The 20,113-nt window shown below is 55.8% G+C and overlaps 1 protein-coding gene across 1 annotated transcript; it reads left to right on the forward strand.

The window, feature by feature from the left end:
- Positions 1 to 288: 288 nt before the first annotated feature.
- UNC13D (unc-13 homolog D) lies at positions 289 to 18,480 on the forward strand. Its single transcript, XM_088535805.1, has 33 exons — positions 289 to 389; positions 1,989 to 2,047; positions 5,485 to 5,517; positions 5,782 to 5,889; positions 6,328 to 6,387; positions 6,754 to 6,820; positions 6,911 to 7,088; positions 7,555 to 7,599; positions 8,073 to 8,141; positions 8,370 to 8,439; positions 8,806 to 8,910; positions 9,243 to 9,335; positions 9,662 to 9,765; positions 10,408 to 10,525; positions 11,187 to 11,311; positions 11,673 to 11,763; positions 12,033 to 12,089; positions 12,497 to 12,594; positions 12,941 to 12,992; positions 13,352 to 13,482; positions 14,024 to 14,144; positions 14,272 to 14,415; positions 14,612 to 14,710; positions 14,979 to 15,185; positions 15,527 to 15,595; positions 15,949 to 16,028; positions 16,283 to 16,388; positions 16,468 to 16,539; positions 16,659 to 16,742; positions 17,037 to 17,157; positions 17,829 to 17,952; positions 18,070 to 18,275; positions 18,362 to 18,480. The coding sequence occupies exons 3-33, from the start codon at positions 5,485 to 5,487 to the stop codon at positions 18,466 to 18,468; spliced, it is 3,144 nt and encodes a 1,047-aa protein (XP_088391931.1). The 5' UTR covers positions 289 to 389; positions 1,989 to 2,047; the 3' UTR covers positions 18,469 to 18,480.
- Positions 18,481 to 20,113: the final 1,633 nt, after the last annotated feature.

Below are 20,113 nucleotides of genomic sequence, written 5' to 3' on the forward strand. Positions count from 1 at the left end.
CCTTGCTTTTTTATATGGCTTGGTTAAAAATGCTGGGGCATGTGGGGCAGAGCTGCGGGTTCAAGGCAAAGGTTTTTCTTGCAGTCACGTTGGGTGTTTCCCGTCTGCTGTTCTGTGACTCAGCTCATGGGACTCGACTGGAAACGGGTATTTCTGCACCTTCCTTGCCCAGGCACTGCCTGGCTGAGAGAGGCCGCAGCGGGATGTGAAAAGCCCAATGTAACTGTACGAGTGGGAGTGTAGAGTCATTCCTGCTGTCTGGAGCGGCTTGATTTTGCACATCAGGGCACAAATGGACTCAGGAGGGTCTCTGCAGTGAGACTCAATCCCTGTGACCTGGAGGGTGACTGGTTTCTTTCCCAGTTGGAGTCTGGATCCTGCAGCAGAAGGTACTGGCTTGGGCTCCACTGCTGGAACCTGCAGCATGAGCTTGGCTCAGCAAATTCTCTGTTTCTAAATCTTTCCCTTGCCCTGCTCCAGCCTCGTCTCTCTCCTCCGCGTTTATGTGCTTTGCTCTGCAAGGGCTGGGCCCTGGCCCGGCGCGGACTCTCCCCTTGCAGCACACGCCAGCCGCAACCATATTCCGTGTCCAGACTTGTCTGCCCGGGATCCGCAGTAGGAAATCAGCACTGCACTTTGCTCCTTCCTTCCAAGGTTTCTGACCTAGGTGGGGTTCGCAGCCTGATTCTTCAGAGACACTTTTAACACGCACGTGGGAGAGAGGTGGTGTAGGAGAAACCTTGGCAGGACTGTTTGGGTGTTAAATTTGGTGACCGGGCAGAACGGCACTTAACACCCATCACACCAACACGCCTAACCTGGTACCGAGATGCTAGCCCCAACCTTTGTCACATTCCTAAGCATCGTGGTCTCTCTTGGGCTTGTGCATTTACTCTAGGTCTTGCTGGTCTGAACTCAGCGCCACGAAGCAGCCTCTAAATCTGCATGGCCCTTTCCTGGCCCTGCAGCAAGAACAGCTGCTGCGCTGGGCTCCGCTGGCACCGGGAGGGATGACAAATTGTGTGGCTGACATTGAATTCATTTCCCTGGGAAAGGGAGGTGGAAAAAATATTTGCTACCTCCGTGCAGCACATGACAGTAACGGAGAAAATGCTTTAAAGCTGCCATGGAGCACCGTGAGCCAAATGAAGGCATCCAGGTTAGTACCTGAAGTTCATGCCCTCCTAAAGGAAGAGATAACTGGAAGCTGATAAAACCTGCAGAGATCCCCGGGCTGCTGCAATGTTTGATTGTCAGAGAAGGAGCTAGAGGGGCTCCCTTGGGGGGCTGGGGCTGGCAAGGGCTAAAGCAGCCCACGGTGCCAACTGCCTCCGAGGAAGCAAGGCCAGAGTCACCCTCACATGCTCGGAGGAAGCCACAGAGTCCCCCCCTCGGTGGAGCGGGGACATGTCGGGTCAACCCCGTGTTCCTGCCCGGGCTTCCCAGAGGAAATGCAGATTGCACAAACGCAGCTTGGCTGCCCATGTGGACAACTGGAAGTCCCCGCTGCACTTCCCAGAAAGGCAGAATTTGCCTCCCTATCCTGCAAAAATATCCCCGTTGCTGCAAAATGTGGATGCGAGTGTGGGCGTCAGCACTCCTCACCCTGGGTACCACAGCTTTTCCCGAGGGCAGCACTCCAAGCACTCCCAAGGCCCTTGGAAAGAAAAAGAGTAGGTTTAGGCAGGACAGAAATAGCCTAAGTGTAGCCTAAGTGCTCCACAGCGGAGAAGGAAAGAAAATATCCAGCATTGATCCCGGATATGAAATTACTGGTCCCAAAACAAGTGGCACCCGTGGGCAAGGAAGTGTCTCGCATATTTTGAAACCACTTTCCGTGCTCCCCTGTGGCCAGTTTTTGCAAGATGGGTTGCCAAACCATGGCAGGCACAGCCTGCCTTTGTGTAGTCATTTGACCTGGCGTTTAAAAGGAGAAGTCGATGGAGGGACATGATGAAATCACTTTTTTGAATTTTGCCTGTTTTTAGCCCAGATATTGAGATAAGGGCGAGGGCTGGCTGCGGTGTCAAGATTATCAAGCTCAGAGGTAGGAACATAAACCACTCTTCATGCCTATAGAGGGTCCCTTTGCACCAGCATTTTCTCTAAAAGGAAGATAATCTTTAAAAAGTGCCATGATGCTTTTTCTTTCTCAATCTCTTTTCTTTGTAGACCCAATAGCAGCAAGTACAATACCATGAGTGAATTAAGTGAGGACTTAATTTATACTGGAGGAAGTTTATAGCCTTGTACGATTCTGGTCTATGAGGTTATATCCTATAAGGATATATCCTATTTATATTTATATCCTATAACAACTGTATTTTCCTTAGGATGAGATGTTTTTAAAGGGAAGGAAGGGGTTCACTGTGTACTCTGAATAGATGTGGTACGTGCCACTGGCCAGCGATCTGGGGACTGAGATTGATGCTGCTGGAAGGGAGGTCTATTTTGAGGTATGCTGACTACTCCCCTTAGGAAAATAAGTCCTTTTGCAGTGCTGCACATCATTTTTCTCGAACGTTTTTGGCTGGTGTGTTAAGACGTTTCCTTGCTGTTCTTGCAGTCCTCTGGAAGTCTCCCAGCTTGGGTCCTCTGAGGTGTTTTGCAAGGTCCCTGCTAAACGTCTGTGGTTTGGGATATGGAGTTTGTTTGGATTATTTCCTCTAGCCAGAAATCTGTGGTACTTTTGGCACCTGCTTTTAGGGTTTCTCTTACTTGTTTCCAGGGTGAAGACTCGTTTCTGGGTTTAAATGGATCTAGATACATGATATTTGTTTTAGGGGAAAGCATTTTTAACAGCACCTCACCCCAAGCTGACCTTCGCACACTTCAGAGAGGAAAATCCACAGCACAGCAACTGGCTTTTGACTGGAGAATGACTGATGTTTAGCAACATTTCTCACTGATGTGAGATTCTGTTTCTTCAGCATTTCCAGGAAAAGGGAGGTGGAGATGAGGACTAACTAACCTTTTACTGAGCGTTCTCACTGCATTGGTTGAGGTAAGGGACCTTTCTTCAAGCCCTGTCACTATTTTATTGGGAAGAACTGGGAGCCGCTCCAGGGGAGTAGCGGGCTGTGTCAGCCGTCTGCCTTCATGCGGGTGGCTGCTCTTTGCTATGCCAGATTTTGCTTTTCAAAGCTAAAAGCAAAGGGGAGAGCAATCTTTCTAAGTGGCACTTTGCAATTCACACCTCTGCTTCCCTACGATGATATTTTGCAGCCGGGCCCAGCAAACGGGAGCCCAGGCTGCCTCCTGCCCCAGCCCGTCTGAGGCTCCTCGCCGGCCTGGCTCGGCAAGGCCACCTTGAGCCTGTGGGCATCGTCTCTTTGCAGCACCATATGCCGCGGCTGAGGTTGCTTGTTTGGATTAAACCCAAATCCCCCATCGATCACTGCAAAAGCTGCCATAGAGCTTCTGCTCCTTGCCGTGCCCAGGCTCACAGCACATCCGAGCATTGAGGAGCATTTGTGGGTTATGGAAAGCCTGGAACCCTTTGGTGGGGGATCCAACCGTGGACCCAGCCACAGTCCCGGTACCGCAGTGATGTTGCAGCCTGCAGCTCCTTCTCCTGCAGTCCGCGGGTTTATCCTCCTAGTGGCACCGCTCCGTGCCGTGCCCATGAGCACGTTAAACGTCCGGGAGCAGAACGCCCCATGCCGTGGCAACCTCCCAGGCCGCTCAAGCTGGCGGCTTGATAGGCATCTCCGTCAGGAGAGCATCGCTGGCAGCTTTTGACAGGCAGCTGCCTTGCAAGCTGCTATCAGATAAACTGCTTACGAGAACGAAAGCTGGTGTGAGATGCAAGGTTTTAACTCTGCTTCCTGCTGCTGTTTTTCTCGGCCGCGCGCTCAGCTGGTTCAGGAAGATGGGCTGCGTGCCCATCGCAGGGTCTGCAGCGCAAGGGATCCCGCTGCAGGGCTCCCCACCAGCACGTCGCACCTGCCCGTCCCCTCCACCACCCCCTTTTCCGGCTGGGTTTTGCTCCTGCCATTTTGGGGCTTGTTGTATGTCCTCTCTCCTGCCGCTCGCTTGCAAGCAACTGCCTGGATCAGATGCAAAACCTCCCTTTTCCCCGCGCGCTGCCTGTGCCTCGAGCTCCCTGCGGCTCCGTGGATGTCAGTGCTGCCCGGGGCGCCCGCCTCGCTCTGTGAGGAGGCCCGCGCGCTTCCGTCTGCTAAAATGGCCGGGCTACGATAAGGCTGCGGTTTCCTCTGAGCATGTGAATGCGGGGAAGGGGAGGTGGCAGCAGCGGCAGCAGCTCCGCTGCACCGGGCTCAGCTTTTCCCCGACATGGATGCGGCCAGCGAGGGCCCCGCTGGGCCCGGCCCCGGGGAGGAGAGCCCCGAGGTACGTGGTGCCCCCGTCCCGCTTTGCATCCCCACTCATGTCCCCCGGCGGATCCCGTGCCCGCTCCGCGGGGGCTCCCCTGGCTGTCCCTCGCGTCCCGCCGCGCGCCAGGCAAGGCCCGAGCGGTGGCAGCCGCAGCGCCGCGACGGCCGCTTCCCCCTCGCCAAGGGTTAAGCTCGCCGTGGGTGGAAGAGCTGAGTTGAGTCCAGATGGCTGGGGGATTACGCCAGCCCGAGATTTGCTATTAGCAAATGTTAATGTCCCCGCTTGTTTTGTTTTGTTTTTCCTTTTTTCCTTTTTTCTTTTTTTTTGGAAGAATCCTAGGGTCATTTCAGGGCCCGCACTGTCCCCCAAGCAGGCACTCGTGTCTCCCTCCCTGAGAAGGGACCTGCGGGTGCCCATCATGGAAATCTCTAGACACATTAAAAAACAACAACAACAAAAAATCCAAGCTGAGCTTTTTTGTTGTTTTTGGGGGGTTGTTTTTGAGTCAAAATCTGCTCCCACCGCTTTGGTCCCCACCTCCCTCTGCCTGCCAGCAGGGTCACCGGCTGCTGCAGTGTTGATGGGGGTGAAATCACTCAGCCTCCGTGCGGCCTGGCTGCCAGCACTGACTTTGCCAGGAAAAAAGGGTGTTTCTGGCCACAGGCGGCCGGGTTTGTCCAGCAGAGACGCGGGGGAGACGTGGGCTGATGCGGGAAGGCGCCGGCGGCCGCTCAACCCACGGCGCTTTGAGCCCTGCCTGCTGTGCTCTGCCCATCTTCAGGAGACCAAATGTCACTGCGGGGCCTCCCTCCGGCCTCCGTATCAGCCGGGAGCCGCTTGCTGTTGTGGCAACGTTGGCCTTTCCTTCTGATAGGGCTCCGGTGGCCGCCCGTCCTTATCGCCTTTGGACACCTCCTGGCCTGTGACTGCAGTGGTGACCTTGCAGTGGGCGCCGGGTGCCTATCCCAAAACGCCAGTGCCTGGTGGCCTCCAAGGGGGAATGGGACAGCTGTGGTTTCCCCAAGGCGCTTGCAGGGTTTTAGGGTGTCCTGCAGGGACTGTGTGCCCCAAAGGGCACCTGGCTGTCAGCGGTGGCCTCTGCCCGCCAACACGCCCAAACATCTCTGTTTTTCTTGTTTGTCCTAGATGGATCTGTCCCACCGGTTCTCCAAGCGAGAGGTACGAGCGTGGCCTGCTTTCCTTTGGGTGCAAACTCTGCCAAGCTCCAGGGTCCCCATGGGAGGAGAGGGGCTGCCTGGGGCATGAGACAGCACCCGAGGACCCAAAGAAGCCCCCCACGGCCACCCCTGTGGGGAGCTGAAGCAAATGGGCCCCGTCCGGTTGTCCCTGAGCAGCTCCCTGCCAGGGTGACCCCCCACCACGTAGAAATGTCCCCCCGTGGAGCGCAGGGCCGTGCCTGACTGGGGCCCTCTCCCGCCGCAGCTCGTCCTGCTCTACGAGGAGGTCCTCTACACCATCCACTACCGCCTGGGCAAGCCCGAGCACAACCACGTGGCTGACGCCGAGGAGCTCTACGCCTACGTGCAAAAGGTCTGTGCCCACGTGCCAGCCGGAGCGGGAGCATCACCGCAGCACCCAAAACCTGCCTCCCTTCCCCCTGTCCCTTCCGCATGTCACGGGGTAGAAACCGGAGGGCCTGCGGAGGGCAGGGACCGACAGGCCACATAAACAGATGTAGCAGCAACATCTGGGCGGAGGGCAGGGGGCAGCTTGTGCCTGGGAAAAGCAGCTCCTAGCAAGAACTATTTATCTTCGGCTCAGGCTGGTTGGAAGCAGTCTTTCCTTTAAGAGCTTTCAGCTGCTGCCTGGCCTCTCTCCGGGGCTGTTTGCTTCTCTGCTCTCCCACTGAGTGCTCCAGCTGGCTCTCACGGAGCCGGCGCCTGGCTTCCCAGCACTGGGAAGTCCCTGGCTGCGCTCCAGCCACTGTTAGCCGGGCAACATCCGTTACCGACCTTAATTTTTTAACAGGCTTTCGGCATGGATGCGGAGGAGCACAGCGTCCTCATGCAGCAGGTCAAGGAATTGGAGGTAGGGAGAAGGATGTGGGCTCCCAGCACACAACCCAGGGCTAACCATGCTCCACGAGGTGCCCTGGCCTGGGCATTGGGACGCCAGGGTAGCTTGGCATCTGCCCCTCGCTGTGGCCCTTGCCCAGGAGCTGTTTGCTGGCCTGACCCTTCTGTGACAGCTGGCAGCTGACCGGGTGGTCCCACTCCAACACCGTCCTCCTCGCAGGGTTGGTGACAGCCCTGCACACTCGCTGCCCTGCTAAGCCTTGTGGCTGCTTTTCTGCCCTACAGGCTTTTCCTTCAGGCCTCGTGTGCATCCAGCCTGATGCGTGGAAGAGATCTCCCCTCCATCGCTCTGAAATTACACATTTTTTCTTTCTTCCAGAGCCCAATTTTTTGTCTGAAAGCAACTGTGAAAGAAGCCAAGGGGATTTTGGGTAAAGACGTCAGCGGTGAGTGGGACTATGCGGGTGTCTTGAGCAGAAAAAGGACAGCTGCTGCTTGCTATTGCAACAGGGTCTTTCACTTCTCTGTGCTTGCAGGGTTCAGTGACCCATACTGCCTGCTGGGAATCGAGTCCAAGAGCCAGGAACCAGCTCATCCAGAGAACAAGAAGCGGCTAAAGGCTGTGGTCAAAGACCTCATCCCCGAAGACCAGATCCATCGCACCCAAGTCATAAACCAGACCCTGAGCCCAGTGTGGGATGAGACATTTATCCTGTAATCCTCCCATCCTTCTCTCTTTGCTGGCGGCTGCTGCCTTGCTTCGCAAGGGATCTTTCCGAGGGATCTCACCTTGGGTGGCAGTGGGGTGCTGGAGGGTTTCAGTGTTGTGCCTTAAGGTTTAATTGGTCACTAAAGACATGCCAAGCTCAGGGCTAAGTTAACCTTCTATCCCAGGTGAGATTTTGGACTCTGCTGGTTCTCTGGTGGGTGCTGGTTCTCGCTGTATTTCAGGTAGGATCCAATTAACAGATCCACAGAGCATAGTGTGGAGAGGTGACAAAAATCCTTCCCTTGGGGCTCTCCCATGACTTGCCCAGGCCATGTTGGGTGGCACAAGGGTCTCCATCTCCCCAGGGGGCTGGTGGCAATCTTTGATCTTTAGCTATCCTGCCTGCTTGCTGCCCATCTGTCTGACCACAGACTGCTCTTCGAGTGATGTTTTCTGGCTTGTGTGTTGCAGGGAGTTTGAAGATGTGGAAACTGCCAGCTTCCATCTGGACATGTGGTGAGCAGCAGCATCCTTCTTCCTGGGTTTACAGTCTTCAGCTCACCTGAGAAAGGGTCACCAAGGGATTCCTAGAACATGCAACCTTTAAAAAGCCCTAGAAAACTCACCTGTGGCTTGGTTCCCCGTTGCTTTCTGCTGCAAGAAGTCACCAAGAGCAGAGTGAAATGCAGGACATGCCCACTGTGGAGTGAAAAGAGTCCAGATTGCTTCTGTATGGACAGGATTTATTGCCCAAGGCAAAAAGCACCTGAGGATTGAAACCTGATTTTATTCCTAGGCAAGGGTTGCTCTTGGAAACAAGCAGTGTGCTTGGAGGTTTTGGGTAGAAGATGGTTTTGGGGGAGCGCTCTCAGCCCACACACATTCATGCCCACATCTTTCCTTCTGCACTGTCATTTTGGCTGCCTGAAATGTTTTGTAGTAGCCTGAATTTCCTCTTTTCCTGTGGATTTTCCTGTCTACCCTTGCAGGGATTCAGATGTCATGGAGTCCGTGCGGCACAAGCTGGGGGAGCTGACTGACCTCCACGGCCTCAAAAGGTGGGTACTGCTGCAGCCCAACACTGCTGTGCAGGTGGCTCTTTCAGGGGTAGAGAAGGGAGGGTTTAGAAACTGCCTATTTGTCTCCTTAATTTTGCAAGTTGATTTTAGAGAGGTGGTAGAAGCCATGAATGTAGCTGGCAGGAGGTGAAGGGGAGGTTGTTCCCGCAAAGTCTAGACATGAAGAAAGAAAGGAAACCTTTTCAGCTTCCAATTTGTGCCTTACAGGATCTTTAAGGATGCTCGAAAAGACAAAGGTCAGGATGATTTCCTGGGGAATGTGGTCCTTCGCCTGAAGGTGAGAGTAGAGCAGGGTATTGCTCTGTTTGACATGACCCCTCCTCCAAGAGCCTCCACAGACATTAATTAAACCTCCTGGGGTGTGGGGACCTGTGTCCATCAACACAGGTCTAGCTTGGGCTTGGTGCTCTAATCAGCAGCAGAGCTACACATAGATGTTGGGTCTCCCAACTTGGTGGTGGGTACCCACCAGTCAAACACTATATATCAGCAGTTTTGCATGTAAAACAAACAAACGTATAAGAGTTATCAAACAGAGCATCTTCCCACAATGATAAATGTGCTGGGGACCTGTTCTTTGAATGGGGGTCTGCCATTTGGGAAGACCGCCCTGGGATTTTATACCTTGTCTCTGTGTGTGCAGGACTTGCACTGCTGGGATGATCAGTGGTACCTGCTGGAACCCCGGACAGAAACATATCCCAACCGGGGACAATGTCACCTGCAGTTCCTGCTGACACACAAGAAGGTAGGAGGGGACAGGGGAAGGAAGCCTGTTACCACCAGCCTGGCAGAAAGGAGCATCTCCTTCTGTCCATCCCTTGGTTCCCGTCTCAGGTCCACATCCCAGACACCACAAGGATCTAACTCACTGGATACCACCTTTGCCCTGCCACTGAGCACAGAAGCACATAGTGACAACACGGTCAACGTTAGTGCAGGGTCTTCCACCACAAATCTGCTTTGCAGGAGCACCTGCACCTTGGTTACTGCTTTGGCTGCTGACAAGGGCTCTCTGGCCCTGGGCTTATTGGGTTCTTGTCACTCTCTGACTTCATCCCGGGTGCTGTCTCTTTTCAGAGGGCCACCACAAGTAGCAGGACGCAGCCAAGCTACACTGTCCATCGTCACCTCCTACAACAGCTGGTGTCCTATGAGATCCTGCAGCATCAGGTACTGAGAAGAGCAAGGGACAAGGGGAGGAGATGGTGGCGAAGCAGGGGAAATGGAGGCTTAATTCCCTGAGAGAGCTGGGGGTGAGGGTTTCCTTTGGAGCCCATTGAGTTTGACATCTGCTGTTGGCACCATGAAGAGATAGGCTGCTCCCTGGGAAGGCGGGTCACAGTGCTCAGCCCACAGAGATCTGTGGTGTCTGGAAGCTCCCCAAAGCCCTTTACAGCAGCCATTCCTGCAGTGGCCCTGCAAACACATCCAGCTGTTGTGCTTGTCCCCAGCTCGTTGGTGGTTCTCACCTTCTCTTTGCATCCCCGTTGCCGCAGGCCGGCAGCACTGCGTGGGACGGGGAGCTGAGCAGACATGCCATCACCGTGCTCTACCTGCACGCCACGCAGAAGGACCTGTCTGACTTCCACCAGGTCATGGCGTGAGTACCCTTGTGCCCCAGGGAGCTGTGCTGGTGAGCAACCATGCAGCAGTAAGGCGGGTGTTCATGGGTCCTGGTACCTTTGCCTTGATGCTGTTTGATCTTGGGCAAGCCCTTAGTCCCCCACTTAAAAGGTTGTCCTAATAATGTCTCACTGTGTCTCGAGGGCCTTGTGGACCTCCTTGGCAGTCAGTGGTGTGCTTTGAGATCCCTCCAACAGGACTGTCAATGCTGGACATGGCCAGGTCAGCCGGCCCTGGCTGTTTCTCCAGCATTGCTGAGTTTTTCCTCCTTTCCCTCACGTGTGGCTCACTTCTGCCTCGTGCCTCTCTGCACACTGATTCACCTCCTGCAGTCTCTCCTGCAAAGTTTAGATTAGCACTAGTGGTATTAAACCCAGGGCTGTGAGCAGCAGCAGGAAACCTTGGTCCTGCCCTTGCAATCACGGCCCTAGCTGCGGACAAGGGAGTGTGGATATGGAGGAGGGAGCCAGCCCCATTCCCCCCTTTCTCATGATTGCTGTGTTACCCAACTGACTCTGGAAGCGAGGCTCATGCATCTGGGCCAGGAAGGGCCCCTTGCAGCTGCCAGAGATGGCCCCAGTGCCTCAGTAGTTACCCCAGCCTCTCCCTGGCACCCCAGGCAGTGGCTGGCTTACAGCAGACTCTACCAGAGCCTCGAGTTCAACAGCAACTGCCTGCTCCACCAGATCACCAGCATCGAGTACCAATGGATACAGGAGCGTCTGAGACCTGAGCAGGTGAGAGGGGGTCCTGGCTGGGGCAGAGATGGGGTAGCCAAGGAGAAATGTGCCCCAAGCACCAGAGTCAGGGCCTCTCCCCCCAGCTCCTCTTGGCGTGATTGCTCCTTGCCACCAACATGGCCAAGCTCGTGCAGTTTCTCTCCCTGTGCTCCAGAAAGGGCAGGAGATAGTGGGGTACAGGGATGCCCCGAGAGCCTGGAAACCCTCTTGGGGCACCCAGGAGATACCAGCAAAAGAGTCCAGGGACAATACACAGGTCAGGTAGACCCTTCTGCCCCAAACTGGTCCCTCTGTGCAGACAGGCCTTCACCCTGTGCACTGACATCCCTCCTCTTCCAGCGTGTGAGCATCGCAACCATCCAGTCAATCACAACCCCCGCCCCTGCCTCTGAAATTAAACATGACCCAATTCTTGCTCTCCAATCCCTGCCCAGGGCATCCCAGCACCTTGCTGTGACTCTGAATTTTTCACGCACAGCAGTGAGGTTTAAGCAGAAAGCTCAGTTCAGCCCCCTTTTGGGAGAAGTTACCTAGGACATCTAAAGGTTTTCACACTCCCAGGCTAGAGAGGAACCTAGAGAACCTCCACCTCAGTGCTGAGTGTCTTCTGGCATCTCCAGCCAGGGATGGCAATGTGTGTTTCCTTCCTTCTCCCTAGAAAGCGGAGCTGGCCGAGTCCTTCCAGACCTTCCTGATTTATGGCATCTCTCTCATCCGGAGGTACCGCATCATTTTCCCCCTCTCTGTCCCAAGGTCCACAGAGAGGCTCCGGTCCTTACTCAGGTGAGTCAACTGTCACATTCATCAGCCAGTGTCAGCTGCGCTTGGGGTTGTGGTGCTTGGCCCCCTGAGATGAATCAATTTTCAACCCTTCTACCTCCTGGCACTCATCCATCTTGTGGGGAAGGAGGTGTCAAAGCTTGAGCAGAAGCCCGTGAGAGCCCTTTCTGCCCCCTTCCAGGCTGCTGGCCCCATAACTGCTGTGCAACATGTCCATCCCTCCACCTGTGGTCTGGCTTCTGGTCCTGGGCTCCCCATGGGGGATTATTCTCAGGAGGAGAAGGTCTGTTTGGGTAGAGCCTCCAGGGTGGTTGTTTCTGAAGGTTTTTTTTCCTGGGTTTCACTGGTGGTTCTCACTTTGCAGAGTCCTGGTCCAGATGTGCAAAATGAAAGCCTTCCGAGAGCTCTGCACACTCAGCCCTGACCTCCCGGAAATGGTCTCCGAGGCTCTCAAGGTACCACGAGCACGAGGAGGATCTCTCCCACCCATGGGATCATGTGGCTCTTCCCTGCCATCCTTTTCCTTCCCAATGCCCACATCTCAGCTTTTTCTCCTCTAAAGGCTGCCACCTCTCTTTCCTCTTCAACTCAGCTTGGAAATTGCCACGTACTGAGTCTGGGCCCCACAGTTTCCACCAGCCCACGCTGGTTTGGGGTGACAACAAGCAGAGTGACAGAGCTCCCTTTGCTCCTCTGCCTTCACACTGTGTCTCTTCTCTTGCAGTCAGGAACTACAGAGTGGTTTCACATGAAGAAGCAGCACCTCAAGCCCATGATGAAGGTCAGGTCCCATTTCTGCCTTTCTGAGATTACGAGGAGCAATTTGCTAAGCTTGGGGTGGTAGACCATGGAAAGAGAAGATGGGGATGAGAAGAAGCTTTTGCAGTTTTCTGATATGGTCTAGGCACTTGGGTTTCCAGCCTGAAACACCATTATCAAGGTGTTACCTGCACGTGGGGAGGCACAATGAAGCTTAAGACCTCGGTGTGATACTCAGGAGAACAGGAGCTGGTCCCCAGCCCAGATATGCAAGCATGGGGCAACAGTGGATGTTACTGACAACTTTCTGCTGGTCCTAAGGAGGTCTAATGATAGATCACCACCTCACAAACAAAAAATCCACTGAACAGAGGCCCAGCCTTCTCAAAAACACTACATATCCAAAATAAGCTCCTCCTCCTTTTGCAGAGCATGGAGGAGAATGGCAAAGCCCTAGGCAAACTCCTCCTGGAAGTGATAGGAGATCTCCAACAGTGCAACAAAACATGGAATAAATTCTTCATCAGGTAAGTCAATCTCTCCTTGTCCACCCTCCATGGGGCTACTTTGACACCTCATTTCTCAACTCCAACTCCACAATTAATGCCTGTAAAAGAAATCTACAGGAATAAACCCAAGCTGTGAGACCCAGGAGACAAGAAACATCTTCTAGTGATCTCAGGAGGGAACAGATATTAACTATTGACTTCCTCATCTTTCAGTGGTCCCTCTTGGAAGCCCTCTTAGAGCTGTGACACCATTTTTGAGCTGTTCTGGCTCTTACTGCAAGGGTGTGGGCTGAGGAGGGCTCTCTTGGACTGTGTTTGCTGCCTAAGTCTTTCAGACTCCTGACTCCCTGTTTCTCTCTTGCAGCACCTTGAAACTGAACATCTTCTCCATTGCCTACCTGGAGCTGGAGCGCTTGGTGAGCAAGTTTAGGTTGCTCTGCAGTCATGGGACTAAAATCAGGCTGAGATTTTTAGCTCTCCCTCGGGCTTGGCTTCCTGCAGCTGACCGTTGCAAGTCTGTAAAGTGAGCAAGCCAAGGAAATTCTCAGAGTGTTTCCCTGCATGCCCAATGAGTGACTACAATCTGTTTGTTCCTCTGTTTGCTTGACTTGCTGACTATCCTGGAATGCCAGCCAAAAGGAAGGGGAGGCGCCAGAGCTGACCTTCACCTCATGGTTCCTGAGATCCCAGAACAGCCCAAGACTTACTGGCCTGACACGTGCTAACACCTCTCCTGTCCTGAAGTGCTCAGCTTGTTCCTTTTTGCCATTGCTAGGTTGCGGAACACGTGCAGGAGCAGCTGAGTGAGATCGACAGCAGCATGTCCAAGCCCACGGCAGAGAGTCTTTTCCAGCTCTACATGAGCCTGCAAGAGCTCTCACGGATGAAGGACTTCCTCCCAAAGTGGTACTGACCCATTCAGGCTGAGATTTCATCAGCCCCGGAGAGAAGGGAGATGCTTGAGGGTGGGAATGAGGTGGTGCTGGGAATGAGCTGGCGGTTTGGCTCTCCTGGAGGCAGGAAGCTCTTTGGGCTGGACCAGCCTGCTAAGGCTGGTCTCCACATGGAGTTAATCAGAGGGACCACAGCGCTTCACATTTCACCTCTGTTTGGATTAATTTTGGATTTTCACTAATTACATACAAGGCAAAGAGACCAGGCTGTTGGATGTCTGGCTTTTGAGCCAAACATCATCAGAGGGTTTCAGAATTGTCTCCGAGCTGGTTTGACAGAGACATCAGTTCTCAGAGAAGCAGCAGCAGAGGTGGACTCTTCTCCTTAGCGTGTTGCTCATGGGGCTCTTTTTATAGGTTTATGTCCCCATGTTGCTGTTAGGGACTGTGCAGAGGGTTCACCCACGGCTGCCTCCTCTTTGGGGAGGAAGGAGGGTTTGTAGCCCTGTGCTGTTGTACAGTTAGGGAAACCAGGCTGGTGCCTTCATCCACAGGGATGGGTCCCTGGCTCTCAGTGACTTCCACCAGTGGTTCAAAGAAGCTGTGCCCAAGTGGCTGCAGAAGGCCTACACAATTGCACTGGAGAGGACACAAAGAGCTGTCCAGGTGGACCAGGTAACATGGGGAGGAGAACAGCCTCCTTTTGGCCATCAGGGACTCACCATCTCCCTCCACATGAACCTATCCAGCCTTCCTGGGGCTTGGATGAACTAAGCCACATTTGCTCTCTTCACCCACCCAGATGGTGCCCTTTGGGGAGCACAACAAGCACAGCACATCTACCGTGGACCTGTCCACCTGCTATGCCCAGATCGTGAAGACCTGGCAGCAGCTGAACTGGCCAGATCCAGAGGAAGCCTTCATGATCATGGTCAAGCTTGTAGAGGTTTGTACTGCTGGACCACATCAATAGAAGTCGTCCTTGCAGGCACCAGTGGCAGGAGTCTCCATTTGCCCTTGGGACAGGTCCCAGAGAAGGGGACCAGCATCCTGTCCTGCTGGGACAAGCCAGTGCTGTTCCTCTGGCTCCACAGGGGTTTCCTTCCCATTCCCCTGCTCCATCCTGCTGCTTTTCCCTCCAGGACATGTGCAAAATCGCCCTCATGTACTGCCGGCTGATCAAGGCGAGGGCCGAGGAGCTGTCGCTGCGGGAGCAGAACGAGGGCGACGCAGCCAACAGGGTGGGTATCGGAGCAGGGCCCGCAGCCCAGGGGCAGCAGGGCTGGCAGGGAAGGAGACGGGCTGTGGAGCACCCAGCCAGGAGACCTGCTGTGCGAAGCCTGGCTCTCACAGGGTTGAGCGGGCATGCAGGAAAATCTGTCTCCCTCATATCTGTAATGCTGGAAAATCAAGAGGGAAATCACCTGAGCAGAGGCAGAGGGATGGGAGGCCGGTGAAGTTAGCAGGGGACTTGTGCTGAGTTCTCCAAAGCAGACTCTTCTCCTCCAGCTCTGCATCGTGGTGAACAACATCAAGCAGCTGCGGCTGCTGATCCTGAAGCTACCGTCACAGCTGGACTGGGCCCAGCTGGAGCAGCGCACGGGGGACATCATCAACCCAGAGCAGATCCAGCACACACTGCACAACCAGCTGGACAGCACCATCTCCTGCCTTGACCACGAGATCAGGGACGTGGTGCAAGCCCTGGCTGCCAAGGTCTGCCTCTGTTCCCCCCTGCCCAAAGCAGGAATGTTTAATCCAAGGTGGCCACAGAGCCCAGGACATCTGCCTGCTAGGATGGGGCTGGGCTCCTATGGGATGGAGCCAAAATGTAAGGGAAGGCTGGGGAGGAAACCAAATCCTTAGCACAGGACTCCTACAAGGAGGCTCAAGGAAGGAGTTTAGCTTGGTAAGGAGGGGGCAGGACACGTACTGGAAGGTGCCTGGGCATTTCTGCAGGGTGGCAGTGCCACGGGTGCCCGCTGCGCACAGCACAGGGAGGCTGTTGTAGGACAACAGCAAAGCCCGCGTGTCTCAGTGTGTTTCCTCTCTGGCAGCTGGAAGGGGGCATCGCCAGGCATATCCAGGAGCTCTCGGCTTCCCACGACACCCGGCAGCCTGAGGATGTAAGTGCTTGGCCTTTCCTGGCCCCGTTCCCCTCGCGGGTCACCCGTGGCCATGGGACACCATGCTGAGGGCTGCAGCCAGCCACGGGTGATACTTGTCTGCTTGGTGGAGATCCCTGGCACGCTTTGCTGCTCCCCACAGCCCATTCCTGAATCTGGGGGTACCCATCACAGCATCCAGGCCCCCGGATGCTTTGCCAGACGCTCGTGTCGATAACCAGGATTAGACCCGAGTGCAGCTTTGCTGCAGGAGCCCGTCGCTGCCCTGGCAGTTCTCAGCCCCTCTCCCCGCTGAGCCCTGCCAGAGCCAGCGCAGCCGCTGCCCTCGCCGACGCGCCCTTCCTCTCACGCAGTCCATCACGCCGCTGATGAAGTTCCTGGAGTCGGAGCTGCAGTATCTCAATGAGCATCTGGTCCAGGAGAACTTCAAAAGGTGACGGGTTGTCGGCAGTGCCCTGGTGCCCGCTGTGCTGCAGGGAGGGAAGAGCCAGCCCTGCCTGAGCAACTGGAGAGCCACTTTCCCTGGCCAAAATGTCCCTGGGGCTCGGGGATGCCCCCATGTTGGGGCAGGCAGCTTGGCAGAGCGGGATGAGTCTCTTCCCTCCATCCCTGCTCGGGGTTTTCCTTAGGGCTTTGCTAAGAATGGATCCCCTGGCAATCCCAATGCTAACAGGCCTTCTTGCGCAGCCTCCTCGGCCCCCTCTGGCATCACACCTTGGCCGTGCTCTCGGCGGCTGCCCAGCAGCAGGTCCCCTCGGCCCAGCACTACAAGAGGCTGCACTGCGCCCTCAAGGTATCGGGGAGGGCTGGCAGCCCCGGCGCCCGGGGCAGGGACCTATTTCGGTGCCCGCTAACCATGTCCTTCTGCCCAGAGCCTGGAGTTCTGCTTCCACGCCGAGGGCTGCGGGCTGCCGCTGGAGACCCTGCACACGGCAGCCTTCCAGGTGAGGCCCTGCGGAGGGGCAGGAGGCTCCGGCCGTCTCCATGTCTCCTGGGACTGTGGGGAGCCCTCGGTTGTGCCATGCTTGACCATCACGCCTTGTCCTCCTCCTCCTCCTGCCAGTCACTGGAGACCCACCTGGCCCTCTGCTCCGCCAGCAGCCGCAAACTCATCCAGAAATACTTCAGCAACAGGATCCAGCAGCAGGTCAGAGCCGTCCCGAAGCCTTTCCCGTCACTTGGCCCTGGCCGGGCCCCCTTCTTGGCACACAAGACTGCACGATCCAGCCCTGCTACTTGAACCGCTGCATTTCCCCATTGCTTTGGGCTCCCCCAGTTCCAGGGAGCAGTTTCAAAAACTGCTCATTCAGGCCAGAGGATCCCCCTCGCCTCCCAGTGCCCAATAACACATCTGCTCAGCCCCCACCAGCCCCAGGGCATCCCCCCTCCAAGTGTTCAAGAGCCAAAACACAGCGCCCTGATCTTGTGCTGCCTCGCTCAGCTGGACACCACATCGGAGAAGTACGGGGCCGTGACGATTAAAGTGCTCTACCGGCCCTCGGAGCAGAAGCTGCACGTGGAGGTCCTCAATGCCGCCAACCTCATCCCCTTGGACTCCAACGGTGAGCACGCACCGGCGGGGCCGAATCTTCACTGCGCAGGCACCGCTTGGAGCAATGGGGAGCTGGCGTCGCTCACTCTTGCACCCAACAAGGCTGATTTAGGGGCAAAAGGGGGTTATTTTAGCAGTCTGGGTTGCCGGGGATCTCCTGTGATTTGCCTGGCAGGAGGCACAGGGCAGCGCTGCCCACAGCTCACTCCTTCCCTTCGCACGGGCCCTGCTCCTGGCAGGAGCTTGCGGCCAGGGCAGCCCCGTTGTCATGGCACAAACCCCATCTCACATGGTACCGTGTACTGTGAGGGGGGACAAGGGACCTTCTTGGGGGGTGGCTGTCATTCAGTGAGGTTCCCCAGGAGAGGTCACTGTATTTCAGTGCCCACGGCTGCTCCACGGCCTCAGCTCCCGTGGCCCTGGACTAGCTCAGGGCAGCCCTAGCACCATCCCATGGGCTGCGAGGTGGCAGTGACCGTGACCTGGAGTCCATATAATGGACACAGGTCCCCCCAAATCACGGCCTTGCTGAGACACGTGGCTACACAGCTAAGGCAGATGATGGTCGTGCCCTACCAGGGACTGGGCAGTAACCAGGCCCCTCAGGTGCCCTGAGAAAGGTGACAGCAACCCCGAGGCGACTCAGGTGGCCCGAGGGGGCTCATGGTTGCACCCCGCCAGGCTCGAGCGACCCCTTCGTGCAGCTCACGCTGGAGCCACGGCACGAGTTCCCCGAGGTGGTGGCCCGCACCACGCAGTGCAAGAGGAACGAGCTGCACCCTCTCTTCGACGAAGCCTTTGACTTGTACGTAGGGGCCGGCACCGGCCACCGACCTCCCCCCTCACCTTCAACACCCTCGGGGCCTCCGTGGGAGCCGGCGCCCGGACTCCTGGGCCCAGCATCTCCCCCTCCCCTGTCCAGCTTGATCCCCCCAGAGAAGTGCCGGCAGGACGGGGCCTGCCTGCTGCTGACCGTGTTCGACTACGACACGCTGGGCGCCAACGACCTGGAGGGCGAAGCCTTCTTCCCGCTGAGCCGCGTGCTGGGGCTGGGCGCCGGCGAGGAGCAGCCCGACGGCGCCCGCGTGCCCCAGACGCGCCTGCCGCTCACCCACCCCAGGCCGGACGGTAGGTGCGGGCGAGGGAGGACGGAGCCGGGGGGACACAGAGGGGGCCACCAGCAGCCCCCCCTGCCCCACCGCCCTCTCCAGCAGGTGACGAGATCCTGCGGCTGCTGGAGCGGCGCAAGGGGGACAAGGAGGCGCAGGCCTTCGTCAAGCTCCGCAAGCAGCGCGCCAAGCAGTCCAAGGAGGCGGCGTGAGCCCAGCCCGCGGCGCGGAGCTACCGCCACGGGGACAGGGGCACCTTCTCGGGGGCTGCATCTGGGACCCACGGCGTGGGGCTGCCCCCCGAATGCATTGCTGCCATCTGGCTCCGTGGCCAGGCCTGACGCCATCCCGCCGGTGCTGTGCACGGCACAGGGAGCCACCTGGCCTTCTTTTTCTCTTCTTTTCCCCTTCATGTGCTTTTGGTTTTTAATTAAAAGCAACAAACCTGACGTGTCGGGCGGATCTGGGCTTGGGGCAGTAGCACAGGCTGGCGCAGCCTGGGCTGAGGGGGCAACAAGGCCAGAGCCCTGGGGGACTCTTCTTTATACGTCTCCCTGCCTTGTTTTCCTGCCTTGCTTGCAAGGATCAGACTGTTGGTTTTACCTGGGGGCGGGGGGGCAGATCATTACAGAACTATCACCCCCTAAAAGGTCTTCCATCAAATTCAGATTGGGACAAAAAGCTCCTGCATCACCTGTGTGACACGGCCTGGGCTCAACCCATCCACAGCAGGAGGGGCTGAGGCTCCTGTTGCTCACCCGGAACCACTGGCTTGCTGAAGTCTCTGGTTCCAGCCCAAAAAAAGGGGCCAGCAAACCCAACGGATGAGAGCGTAACCAACCCCACAGGAGAATCATAAGCCATGAAAACCCATGGGGGGTAAAAGCAGGTGAGAGCAGCTCCCACCAAATGCCAGCGTGAGGATGAAGAAGCCTCATCACATTCCTCCTGGCAAAGCCCGCGGGCTCCAACAGTTTCCCCTAATGGCACATGGGAAATAATGAAGGGGGCAGACACTTGTGTCTACTGATTTTATTACATTATTGCTAATCTTTAATGTAAATTGGGTGATGTGGAGTAGTGGTGTAATTTCACTAACAAGAAGTGGTCGATGCATCTGTAAAAGCATCAATTTGACTAAAAATAAAAGCTAATTTTGGGATGCTTATAGGAAGCATGTTCTTCAGGTTGCCAATAATGAAGTTACACGTGTAACAGTGTGAATATTCACCCCTCCCGGCTGCCAGGCCAAGGGATTAGGCAGCGCTCACATCCGCCAGGCCGGGCTCTTGTAAAAGACAACTGGAGCCAAATTTCTCTGCTTGGACCACGAATTTGGGTACTCAAATGCTGCTGATTGATTGACAGGCTCTGGGGTTCTGTCATCTCCATAGGAGTCTCCACCACAGCAAACGTCAACAGAAGGATCGTGGGTGCTTGCGGAGTAAAGACAGCCCCACCAAACAGGGCTTGTTGCATGGATACAAATTATCCATGGTGGGACACGAGGGACCAAGACAGCCTGGCCTGGACGTGCACTGGACAGTGGGTTTCAGAGGACACTTCCACGCAGCCCTCCCGCCACCACCACCAAAGAAGGGGCCACGGCCGCACATACACCCCGGGCACGCACACGCACACACACTGCTTTATTTTTTTTTTGTTCATTTTCTTTTTCTTAGCAAAAAAATAAAAATTTATTGTCCTCTAAAAAAAAAAAAAATCCATCCTGCCCTTGGAAATTGTGACACAGATTGAGTTCTTTTCAGCCCCACATGCAAATTCACTCTGCCAAGAAAAGAGTCTAAACCAGGTTTCCGACAGCCAAAACACATATTTACAGAATACGAGAGCGAG

Source organism: Tinamus guttatus, unplaced genomic scaffold (assembly GCF_059628265.1).
Source record: "Tinamus guttatus ecotype Peru unplaced genomic scaffold, ASM5962826v1 Tinamus_guttatus_pri_ptg000649l, whole genome shotgun sequence".
In the NCBI taxonomy this organism is placed as follows: Eukaryota; Metazoa; Chordata; class Aves; order Tinamiformes; family Tinamidae; genus Tinamus; species Tinamus guttatus.